This window comes from Falco biarmicus, chromosome 1 (genome assembly GCF_023638135.1).
Source record: "Falco biarmicus isolate bFalBia1 chromosome 1, bFalBia1.pri, whole genome shotgun sequence".
Taxonomy (NCBI): Eukaryota; Metazoa; Chordata; class Aves; order Falconiformes; family Falconidae; genus Falco; species Falco biarmicus.
Window position 1 is genome coordinate 82908458 of NC_079288.1, and position 12357 is coordinate 82920814.

The 12357-nt window shown below is 44.1% G+C and overlaps 1 protein-coding gene across 7 annotated transcripts in view; it reads right to left on the reverse strand.

Moving 5' to 3' along the window:
• Positions 1 to 544: 544 nt before the first annotated feature.
• The window catches only part of REEP1 (receptor accessory protein 1), a 70528-nt gene continuing 58715 nt past the window's right edge, over positions 545 to 12357 (reverse strand). For 3 of the 7 annotated variants that reach the window (XM_056341101.1, XM_056341159.1, XM_056341175.1), the window contains one exon: positions 11361 to 11412. In XM_056341101.1, coding sequence (XP_056197076.1) covers positions 11399 to 11412 — 14 coding nt within the window. In that variant the 3' untranslated portion in view covers positions 11361 to 11398. The other 4 variants (XM_056341119.1, XM_056341168.1, XM_056341149.1 and 1 more) reach the window with 3 other exon arrangements.

A 12357-nucleotide genomic window follows, 5' to 3' on the forward strand; every position in this document is an offset into this window, starting at 1 on the left:
ATGCCAGAGAGCATAGAAAAAACCCCCACCACCCAGTGTTTCATGGCTACATGCAGTTTTTATAAGTGATGTAAAAATGTATTAGCCACCAAATCACCGAATTTCACTACAGGACTCACATTTTATATCCTGTGTTGATTTTTTTAGAAGTAGAATATATTCTTTGGGTCTTACAGTACATCCTTAAGCAGTCAATTCTGAGTATTTTCTTGTTTATTCTTTAAGCCTAACTATACCTCACACTGCTTATCTCTGATCACACATACATATGGAACACCAAGTATTTATTTCAGGGTCCTTTTGGAGTGTACAGGCCAACTGGTCTCTGGTTTCACTAAGGGCTAGATCGGAGGTTTGCTCTAGAAGCTGGTAACTTCACAAGTGTGTGACAAGCAGTTGCTTCCAGCAGTAACTTCAAAACATTCACTAATAATTAATCCATTATTAAGCAGATAGTCCCTGGTTATCGGCTCCAGAGCCACATGTATAGTGAGAGATGGTTTGCTGTCCAAGGCCGTAGCATTCCAATGAATTCACCAGTTACTCAGAGTGTTCAGTAGCTGTATTTTTTTTCCAGTTCATAATACAGAAAGAAGTTATGAAGGACATGCAGCACTTGGTGAATACATCTATGTACAGTCAGCCAGAATTGAGATAAAAATAATACAGTGATCAAAGTAATTATTCTGGCCTGCCAGATACATTGAACAGACTAAAGATGTTTTCTTCTTTTTTTTTTTTCCTTTTTTTTTTTTTTTTTTAAAGAAAAGATTAAGACTTTATTCAAGCAGTATAACAAAACCAGCAAAACATCAACCTTTGGAATACTGTTGTAATGGCCATCCTTGTGAGTCATTAAGTGTACCATTCCAGCACAGATCTTTTCTACCGAGCACAGGAAAGAAATCACACAAAGTGCACAATTATGATCCTTAAATAGTTTGTCTAAACGCAAATCCCAATGTAGTGTTCTCTGCTATTTCAAATATGGTGCTAGATGCAAAATGGGTACCCGAAACGAACAGCAAAAAGGAAACTGTGATTAACGAGCATTCAGTCACAAGTACAAGGGTTTCATCACGACATGAGAACACTTCAGAGAGCAGTCAAAGGCAGCAGGTTGTTTACATGAGGCCAAGGAGCGTTGCATCTCTCCAAGCAGCTTTCTCCCTCTTTAATAGGAATAAATAACCCAATTCTTCTTTCCTTCCGTGCTGGGTTTGCACTTACACAATTTAGATCAGTGTGGGATTAATTCCGAGGTGACAGTGATACACATGAAGTCTGTCTTGCCTGTATTTGATGTGATCCTGATTCAGCAATTGGCGACTGCTGTAACTGCGCTGACGCTGGCCCCTGCAACAAGAAACGAGGCACGGAGGGCTGCACTGCGCTGCTTTAAGCTTATTCTTTTCATAATTTAGGTGAATTTACGGTAAATTGGTGAGGTAATCGCAGGCCTGTTTACCATGGAGCATCTTCAGCTGCATTTTCCTTCCCCTCAGCCTCAATTTTACTTGCTCAAAGTAACACAAGTCTCATTTGAGCCTCGTGCTGGGTAGAGGCTGTATTTTCTACAGCTGGCCTGTTTCTTTCAGCACCGCTCTCCAGCCCACCTCTGCGGAGTCAGGAGGTGCCTGCCTGCCCTACAAGATTGATCATCGAGACCAGCAGCCCACAAGGCACCAAAACTGGGCTTTTCTTACTTAGGCCATATCTGTTGCTATTTTAAACCATCAGCTGAAAGATTTCTTGCTTTTCAGAGGAGTATCTGCAAGCGGTTAGCGAGCTTGCCCCCTCGGCCGGAGCCGGGAGGAAGCTGAGCATCGCTCCCCATCAACGCATTCCCAAGAATCCACCATCCACCCGTGCGCCCTCCCCTTGCTCCGGTCCTGCGAACCCCCGTTTGCCAGGAGGGGTCAGCAGCAGCGCAGGATGGCGAGTCGCTGAGTCGGGCTTGTTCCTTGCCGGAGGCTCAAGGGAGAAACAAACAAAAGCCTTCCTGCCTGGGGGTTATTCTGAACGAACCCAAGTGCCAAAGAGTGAAGTGACGGACTTGGGGCAACACCTGTAAACAACCTGTGTGTGGAAGATGAGGAATCAAAAGCAAATGACCGGTCTCTTTGTATACAGAACACTACAGCACTAAGTGTACGTGGTTAGGCATTCACATTTCTTGTCTATCTATACACAAATATACAGCTCAGTTGATAAATTAATACATTTTTGCCAGATATGAAAAGGTTTATTTTTCTCATTTATACAGTGAATGTTTTGAGAGATATAAGGCAACTCCCTTGTCAACAATTTCACGTCAGCACTTAAGAAATGCTAAACAGTCAAGTTTACAGTAAAACAGCAGATTAGACGCACATTTAATAATTTTAGTGAGAATCAATGTTAATACAGCATGTCTGAGAATTTGTCAGATGTTATGTAGCTCTATGTTGGGGTTTTTGGCATTATTGAGTGCAAACTTGTCAGCTTCTTTTTTATCTTATGGCAGCCCATTGCATAGCAGGGAAACAGAGCTTGCTTGCAACAGGATTTTATTTTCTGCTAACACTGCAGGCAGTTTTTCTATTTCTTTTTAACGTTTGCCAAAAGAAATCAAATAAACTCTAAAGCTGCTTAAAAGTAAAACACACAAGCTTAGCTCCTCAAAGCTTTTGCTGAGTATCTTCCAAGGACTGACTCTTCTTTAACTGCTATTTAGACAGGTTTGGTGGTTGGGGTTGGTTTTTTTAATTTATTTTCTGAAGACTTTTTCCTTCTTACCCATTGCAAAATATGATTGAATTAGCACATGTGAAGGAAATAAAATTCTCAGGTAATGAGGCCAAATACTGTGGCAGACACAGGAAATACCTGCTTGCTTTTTCCACTTCCTAGCCAGGTCAGATAAACATTTGTGCGTGCGCATCATTTGTTTCTCTCTTCCCCACATATGTAAGAAGCTCTGGGGGAAAACCTCAGGGATCCAATCAGACAGGGACGGCTGGGATATCGATGCATACCCGGCAGAGAAAAGGTTTCAAAGGCCACTTCAGATTTATCTCTGAGCCTGATACACTCCAGCCAGCTGTTGGCATCCTGGACTGCTGCACCTGGATTAGCAGTACCCTTCACCATCAAGCCCATGTACTGATCCGTTAGTGACGGCATGTTCTACGTAATGCTAAACGTTTTTCTAGTCTATGTGACAGGTCTAAGAGCAAACACAAAGGGCCACGTAATTAACTTATGTGTGAATCTCACATGCTCAACACTTACAAGGGACACCAACTTGAAGCACAAATACACAAACCCTACCACATCTTCCTCTTCTTTTATGTTTCTCGTTTATATATGGATACGAATACACCACTCCATCTGGTTCTTGTGGCTCTAACCAAACTCCATGCTACAGGTGAAACTTCAGGCTTCAAATAGCGGCTGAGACCCAGCACCCTGTTCTGCTCGTGCAAGTAGAACAGCAGCACCTCGCCAGGAAAGCAGGGCACTGGGACTGACACTTGCAGGCAGGGGAGAAAGGTGCGTTTTCCCCTGGAAATGCATCACTAAAGCAGTTCTAATTTCTGTTGCTGCAGCTAGTACAAGCCTGGCTTGCTCACACTTTAAAACTGGCAGTAGAACATTTGCCACAAGTGCTACGATTTAGTTCTAGCCACCATAATTTTCCACACAATACTCTTCTGGCTCAGGCTGATCAAAATTAAGACTCCCCCTTCATTACATCATTGAAACCATTTATTTTCTCTCGCACGTCTCTTCCTCGTCCTCTGTAAGTGGCTCTGTCTCTATGGTTTTTGGCATAATGATTCTCTCAGAACATGTGACTTACTTGCAGAAAGAGCAATGGAGTTGCAGCTCAGCTTTCACTATTGAATCTTGGACATTTTGTACAGTCAAAGTACTTTGACATTTGTTACATCATTCACAGTCTTGAAGAGGAAGGGAAGAAAGAGAAATCCATGGGTTCTGCAAATCCACTTCATTAATGATAAAGCCATAAATAAATACACTGTCAATGTATCATCATGAGTAACTGATTATTTTTGTTTCTGCTGTGCATTCACAGAGCTAGAGCTATGCAGACACAAATGAGAATTGGCAATGTACAGCCTTACAGGATTGGCGTTGAGTGGGTGTACCCTCTGCAAACAAAACAAGGACTCTTCACCTGCAGGTGTCTGCCAGACTGTCCTACCCATGTCACGGACAAACGCGAGAAGCATGTAACAGAAGGATACAGAGAGAGGAGAGAGAAAGGCCATGTCTACAATGCTGTACATCAAAGCACATCCATCCCACTGCTGTTTCCTACATTATTAACGAGTAGCTCTTTAAGGCAGAAGAGAGACATTCTGTGGATCTTGGTGCTATTGGCTCATTGCACTCACATTGTTTCAGTGGCAGAGGACGAGGTACTTTTCTTCCTGAAGCGAGGTCTAAGGGTCCTAGGCGGTGCCTGCAGAAAAGCAAGAGAAAACTTCGGTGGCATAATAGGAAACATTTTTTCTTTCCTTAAAACTCACCCACCTTTGTGGCACCAATCCCATTTCAGGCACGAAGTTAGGGAGAAGCAGATCTTAGCCCTGAAGATCGTTAATCAATGGCCAGGTGAGGAATAAAGCCTTTAAGAAACCTGTTGTAGTCCTTTAGTCAGGTTACACCAACACCTTTGCCTCTGGTGCTTGGTTAGAAGTGTGGCTAAAAATTGCTAATAACTAATGGTCAAAGGAGCCAGGGCCAATTGGTGCCATTTACAGCAGCTCATGGATCAAGAGAGCAAACCAGTGGCTGAAAGCCAGCTCAGGTGTCTCCCAGCCCATCCTGCACTGTCCAACCCAGACGCAGCCCCTCTGAGGGTACAGCTCATTGGGGCATTGCAAATCTGAGGGGGTCCCCGAGGTGAAACACACTGGGCCTGTAATTCTTACAAAGCAGAACTCTTAAAAGATCAGCTTCTTGCTTGGGAGACAGGCCAGACACAATCCATTGAAATTATTTTAGAAGCCAACTATCGCAATTCTTTGCAGTCAGCTGATGCAGAGAGCTTTAAAAAGAAGCCCTGAATGCCCAGGAAGGGCCAGACCAACTCCATGAAACTGGTTTACTGTGATGAACACCGTTCTCCAGATTGAGACAGACTAGCAAACAAACAAACAAACAAACAAACAAAGCCCCCTAATCTGCAGCATATACTTCTCTCAGAAAACCTTTGGCATGGCATTGTGCCTTTCGAGCTTCACAAAAAGAAATGGTTAGCAGATGTTGCGGAGGAGCACAAATTCTCAGTGTGGAGGCCTGTCATAGCATCATGTAACACTGCAGGGCCTGGTAAGCTGTTCTGCTCCATTTAAATAAATATCCGAAGCCTTGTTTTCTCTAACAGCATCAACCTATTCACCTGTAAGACCCTGACAGGATCTTACCATTTATAAGTGAGGACTTTGTAATTTCTATTTTATAGGACATTCAAACCCAAGGTCATGCTGTGTTTCCACATTCCTGTGATGCAGCAAGGTATAAATATTCACACAAATAAGGGACTACAGCATGGCGAGGTTTTGTTTAGATTCCATCCAAATCTCCACCTCTTTTAGCTTGCCCATGGACCAAAGTAGTTTCTCGCAAAGATGGGATTCATCCGACATCTCACTCCATCTTCCAAGCCTGAAATTTTGCCCCAAGTGTCCACTGTGAATTCCCAAAAGCACAACACAGCCGGATGGGACTTTTGCACCCAGAAACGCACAGCTGGAGGAGAAGAGCTGAGGAAGAAAGCTGCTATGCATGGCAGTCAGGGATCCTGCACCACGCCAGACTCCATAGCTGCTGGCTCAGAATCACTATCTGTAAACCAGGAGCCCTGGGATGCAGCTGGACAACCAGAGCAGTACCTCCTGCAGCTTGGGAGAAGGCTGCTCTTTGAGAAGCCAGGTGGCTTTTAAACCAAAGCAGCCATTAACTGCACAGCAAAGACTCTTAAATTAGGAATGAATAACTCAGCCTCCTTTGGGAGGCCACTAGATAGCTCTGAGAGTAGCTAGAGAGGCTGCACCTTTGTAAGTTAAGAACAGAGCAGCCCAGCTTCTGGTGAGAGCCCCCAGTTGTAGGACAACCCACCAGAAGGACATAAAACTGCTAAGCAAACCACACCGCTCCTGCTCCCTCACACTGAGCCACGGGGAGGGTAGGAGATCACCCAGCTCAGATCTGAGAGCTCCTGGCTGTGGCTCCATCCCCCCAGCCCAGATCTGGAAGGAGTCTTTGCCTACAGCATCTCCCATGGAGGTTTTATTTCCTCCACAACAAAATGTTGCTAAAATATCTTTTTGGTAAACCACAGTGTGAGATCTGTGTCTCCTTTAGTTCTTTTCTTTCCATGAAGCAGCTTAAAGCATACTTGTTCATACAGTGCCTGATTCAAAAACCTATCGAAGTCATGAAGAACTGCCACTGGTCTCGGTGGGGTTTGTGTAGGTGTGAACTCAAGCAAAAGGAACTGGGCTCTGAACTGTGGCTGCTGGCTGCTCTCACCTTAACTACCCTGCCTTGGGGGTGAGAATGTATTTTCCTCTACAGACATGAAAAATCATGCTATCAAAAGCAGTTGATAGCCAAATCTTGTCACGCAAATACCTCCAAATTAGCACATGATTTAGAGCTCGATCCAAGTTTTGCAATTCAGATCCAACTCTGAAGCCCTGTGTAACTATTATCTCCACAGGCACTAATTCAGACTTCTTTCAGGAAATGCACGCATGCAGGAAAGTGAGCAAACCCATATCAAGACCCACTCTTGAAAGACCAGAAATGTATTGTTTGGACTCGGTGTTTTTAGACCAAAGAGAGATGTTCATTCAGTTGAAGAGTCAAGTAATATCGGAAGGAGGAGCCTTGACAGTATGGAAGTACCTCAAGGGGTTGATCCTTCTTTTTGGGCCTTTTGTTCATGAATGCACAATCCATTGAATCGTTCTCTTCATCATCTGAGAATACAGAGCCTTTTGTTTCACAGTTTGCCTCAGGTGTTTTTTCATACTTACTGTCCACACCTATTTAACACGGCCATTTACAGTCTAAACGTGAAGACAAAGGATGAGGAAATCAGTGATGGTTTGATTCACACTCTGCCAAATGCCACCTCACTGCAAAGCCATGCATCTTCCAGGGATTAATAGTCAGAAGGTTCACACATCACACTCCAGTAATAGTAGCTGTGGGGTTAGAAATCAAAAAGCTCTTGTTTATGAAGCCATTATAAGCTCTACTTAGACTATTTTACATGGAATTGTGACTAAATTCACAGCCTCTGACATTCTGGAGGTTGACTCTGAAAAGGTGGGGGGTTTTTTGTTTGGCTCAGCAATAAATAAAATAGCTGATTTCTTGAATTGCTGATTCTGTCTATACTTCCTGCATCTACTGCTTCCAGGAGTGTCTTTGAGAAGTCACCAAATCAATGTTGAAGCCCTCTGGTCAGTATAGAGAGCTGCCTAGGATGCAGAAATATGAAGCACAGCAGCACTAATAAACATGAAGCTGAGAGAGCTCAAGCCAAGCACAGCCTGAGATCCACTGAAGTTAACCAAAAGCCTCACGAACCATTGAATGGACCCTGAGCAAGGTGTGTTGCTTGAAGACCAGAGCAGGGAAAAAGTCTCTTTTCTGTCATCTGGAGTAAATCTTATGGAGCATTAACTCCACTGATGGATCTGAAGGCAGATTATGGCCCCATGACTACAGACCACTAACGCCTGCTTGGTGGTTCTTACCCTTGTAACTGACAGCATCATCTTTGTGGGGCTGGTCATGTTGCACAACACAACCCATTTGCTGCCTTCAATCCAGACAGTGAAGCAAGATGGTATTTTTAATGGACAGTCCAAAGCAAGAGGTACAGAAGAAGACACCCAGCTTGACCAAGCTTCCTGCATCTCCACAGACAGTTTCTTACCAGCAGGGCTGGAGCTTTCTCTGTTTCACTGATAGTTAGGCTCTTTTCATTCTGAAACATGTCAGGAGTGGAAGTGCTTGCTGTTTAGATAGCATTAATCACAATTATTTGGCTCTATATTTAGACTGTTGTATGAACATACATAGAAATAATGCTCCATGCCTCTTGTCTCAGTCTGACTGTAAGACTGCTGGACCAAAGACTAAAACCCAAAGTCTAAAGCCAAAGAGGATTCTTAAACATCTAATACTTATTAATCCATTTAGATTCTTAAAGCACAAAAGAACTGAATTCTCCAACAGCTCTTTCAGATGGGTAAGAGAGACAAAGGGGAAGTGCTTTGGCCACAGCAACACCACGAGTCATGAGCAGGTCACCGGGGCTCTCTCCAGTGCCAAATTAAAGTCAGCAGCTGAACGCTCTCAGCCCACAGGATATGGCTGCTGCTCAAGAGAGCGGTGAGCACCATCCCCGGGCCACTGACCCCCTGTTTCTACCCCTTTATCATCATTTGCGTGGGCAGGCTGGAAGACACCATCGCAGGTTTCCAGGAAGAGCTGGAAGTTGACTTTTTTCCCAGCTGTATGGAAAATGCTGACAGTTACGTTGCAGAAAGGCCCAGGATAATGCTGAATTGGGTTTTTTCTATGTATGACCACAGCATTAAGACTACACTGTGGGGAGAACTGAATGTTCTCTAGACCACATGGCAAAACACTACAGGAACATTTTATTTTAATTACTATCTTAACCTTCCACTTGGGAAGTGAGCTACCCAGGAGGAGCCTAGCTTAGGTCATCTTGGATGTGGAAGCCGGCCCTTGGTGCCACTCTAAGCCAAGCAATAATGGAGTCAAGTTTGTTTTAAATGCTGTTTGTTCAGCAAAGCCTGAACCAAGCACGCCCAAATCTGCAGCCTGGAGGCCAAGTACTGCCCCCAACACCAATTCAAATGACTGCTCCCAGCTGTCCTCTTCTCCAGAGGTCCCTCAGATGTGGACTGCAGGTTGGACTTCAGGGAGTTTGTTTCCAGACAGTAAAAATAGGTCAGGTCTACTTTCAACTGCCTCACTGAGGTTTGCATAGCAGCCCAACACACCTCCAGCCATGTGCTGCTGCAAGGAGACAAGGGCTTTCCCCAGGGAAAAGAGGACCTTGAATGGGACAGGATGGAGGGGTGTTGGAGAACCAGAATTAGAGTACTCAGTGACCAGAGTGCAGAGACACTGCTGAAGCCGAGAGCATACAGGATCAGGTAAATGTGCCCTGCTCCCGTTCATCTACAGCCAGCAGCTATTCTGCTGCAAAAGGAGACAGAAGGAACTCTCAGCCCTGATAACAGAGTACATTGCTTTTTGCATTCTTCTTCTCTCTCTGAAACTGGGTACTGGGAGAAAGACAGGCAGCTCTGCCACCCGTGTCGTCTGTCTCCGTGGCAGGCACAGCAGAGGCACAGCCTCCTGCAGCCTCTTTCATTCTTTCCACCAGCCTGAGCGCCACATCCATGTCCTGGAGCTGCTTCCATGAAGATAAAGAGAGCTCAGCCTCCAAGCTAACGCATACTGCTTTGAAACCCACCGCAGAAAGATCTAAACTCCACCGGAAGTTGGGCTGACACCCTCTTCTCCCCTGCCTCATCTCATTGTGAACGAAGCACTGAAAACCAGCCAAATGGGAACCACTTTTGCTTCAGCCTCACTGAACTGGAAAAGGGGAAGAAGTGGATTTATCCCAGGCCTCTCCACTACATTTCTGACCATTGATGACAGCAGATCTTGAATACACAGGGCCCTTTCTTTAAGAGCAGGAGCAAGAAGGGAGGACTCCCTGCCCATCCTGCCTCAGGGAGGACATCTGTATTGTGGGCAATCCCAACCTTGTGCTGATCTAGAGTGCCAGACTTTGTCCCATGTTTGTGGAAGCATCACACTGTTGTGGGACTGGAGGCAACTCATCTCCAAGGGCTGGCTGCTGCGTGAGCACCAACTCTGAAGTTTGTTGTTTTTTTCTGAATAGGGTGATGACAGGATAAAAACCTACTTTTCCTCCACCAAGGGAGTGATTCCTCTGCAGGAGAAAATGTAAAACAAGGGACTAACCAGAATAATAAGCACACATGTGAGGAATTAGTGAGAATGGATGGGTTCTGGGACACCAAGGTTTGTTTCTGGTGAAGGTAAAGACTGAGGAGCAAAACATGTCACAACTGGCACATGCTTCTTGAGGACAGCACTTGGCCTCAGGTGACCTCCTGTGTGTTTCTAACAGCCATCTTTAGGGTATGAGGCTGTGGGGCCCTCAGGCCACTATCAGATGTCCCCAGAGTGGCAGAGCCAGCAGTGTGTGCTGCTCCAGGGAAGCAGCTGACAGCCCCAGAGACTGTCACAGCCAGGAGGTAGCACGGACCACATACCAGACAACTCTCCTGGCTCTCTCATCTTTGGGAGACTCTCACTCCTCATCTCAGAGCAAGCTGTGTTTCGAAGGTCTCCACCTGTTATGGTTATGGTTCCACACTTCTGCATGGAGGGGCAGAATCGCTGCAGAAGCGGGAAATCCACTGGTGTGCCAGGATGAAAGCTGCAGCTGCCTCCTGCAAACGTCTTTTCAGCATCCAGACCAGATTACACTCCTCTCTTCACTAAGGCAAGACAGAATCTGACTGTAAACAGTCTAAGGAAATGGACCCCTTAACTCCAGTTCCTATAATTCTATTCTAATTCATTCAAAGGGAAACAATATAACACATTGCGTGGGAAGCCCTGAAGCTGGGCTTATTTCAAGTTAAAGTAGACATCCAAGTGTTCTGCAGAGTTGGGATCTAAGCTATTAAATACACAACAGGAAAAAAACCAGGATAGACAAGGGAATATAGGGCCAGACTGTCATCGTCTTTAATCTCTATGATTCAACAAGGGCTAAGAAATCTCACTTGCAAAACTCTTTCTACAGCAACAAATGGGATTCAGTAGCATGCTGGGTTTTTTTAGCAATTGCTTTGATTCAGACTCTGGTCTATGCTGCTGTGTAAATCTGGAGTAATTCCTACGGATTTTCATGAGTACAACAGGGTCAGGACCTGGCCCACTCTAAATACAGATGAGCAAATGACTTTGATCTAGATTCTCTGAAAAATGTGGGCACTTAGGTACAGTTACAGTGAGAATCAGGCACCCCAATACCTTTGAGAGAAGCTGGGCTCCCCTTATTTTGCTGGGCACAATACTTCTTCCTCCCACCACTGTAATTCCTTGGGAGCAATGGGGAAAACCACAGTCACAGACTGCACAAGCCAGGAACAAAGTATTGTATTATTGTAAAGGAAGATAAAGTCACTCCAAAGCTAAGCCTTTCCAGGGGATAATTCACATAAAGAGGTTTGCACACAACTTAATAGGAGAACGAGAAAATATATTTATTATACGATGGTGATCAGCTTCTTGTCCCTGCAACAAAGATAAATTTGCCATCATTTCCAAAAGACATTGACCAAAGTCATGTACTTCCCCAACAGTTTTCATTGCCAAACCAAGAAGTTAGGAGCAGCCAACTCCACCAGCACACACTGCCTGGAGCCACAAAACAGAGGCAGACAGCCTTTCCAAAGCTGGAGTCAAGTGCAACCAAAGCAAACAAGTCTAATCATATCAACAAAGTCATCCGTTAATGAAAACACATCCCACAAATGATTAAGTTGTTAAGTGCCAGTCTATTCCAAACACCTCAGAACAAAACTCATGCAATCTGTAACACTTACATCAGCATCCCATAATATTTACATAGAGAAAAGGAAAGAATAAACTGTTAGGGGAAAACATTTGGGTGTAGAGGGGGAAGGAACATTGTTTCAGAACACAGAAATCTTCATCTTTGCTTTCATAATATCTGTGGTTCAACTGGAATTTATTAAACAACAATTAATGTTTTAACTTTCTGTTGTTAAAATGCAAATATACTTAAAGAACCTACTGATCTTCTATGAAAATATTTCCTTCCCTGAAATAACGAAAATAAGTATGAAAGTATTTTTAAATACCCAGACAAACTCCCAAACTGCCACTGAGAGGTACCACTGCAAAGTGATGCAAATCATCCCTGTAAAAATTTGATTCAACATTTAGTAAAGGGAAGTTTTAAGGAACAAAATGCCTAGAGCAACAGAAAGTTGTCATTTGTTCTTTAAGTTCAATGAAAAAAATGTAAAAAAAAAATCCCCAGAACAAGAGCTGGAAGTGAAACTGGCTAAGAACAAAAATGAAACAACCTACACCACTTAACTGAATTAGTTTCAGAGATATGTGAACAGCCTCCTTGATGCAAAGTCAATTAGTTTTTTAGGAGAACTTTCCACTGTAATAATCTCATGTGCAATTAGTAACATACCACAAAGA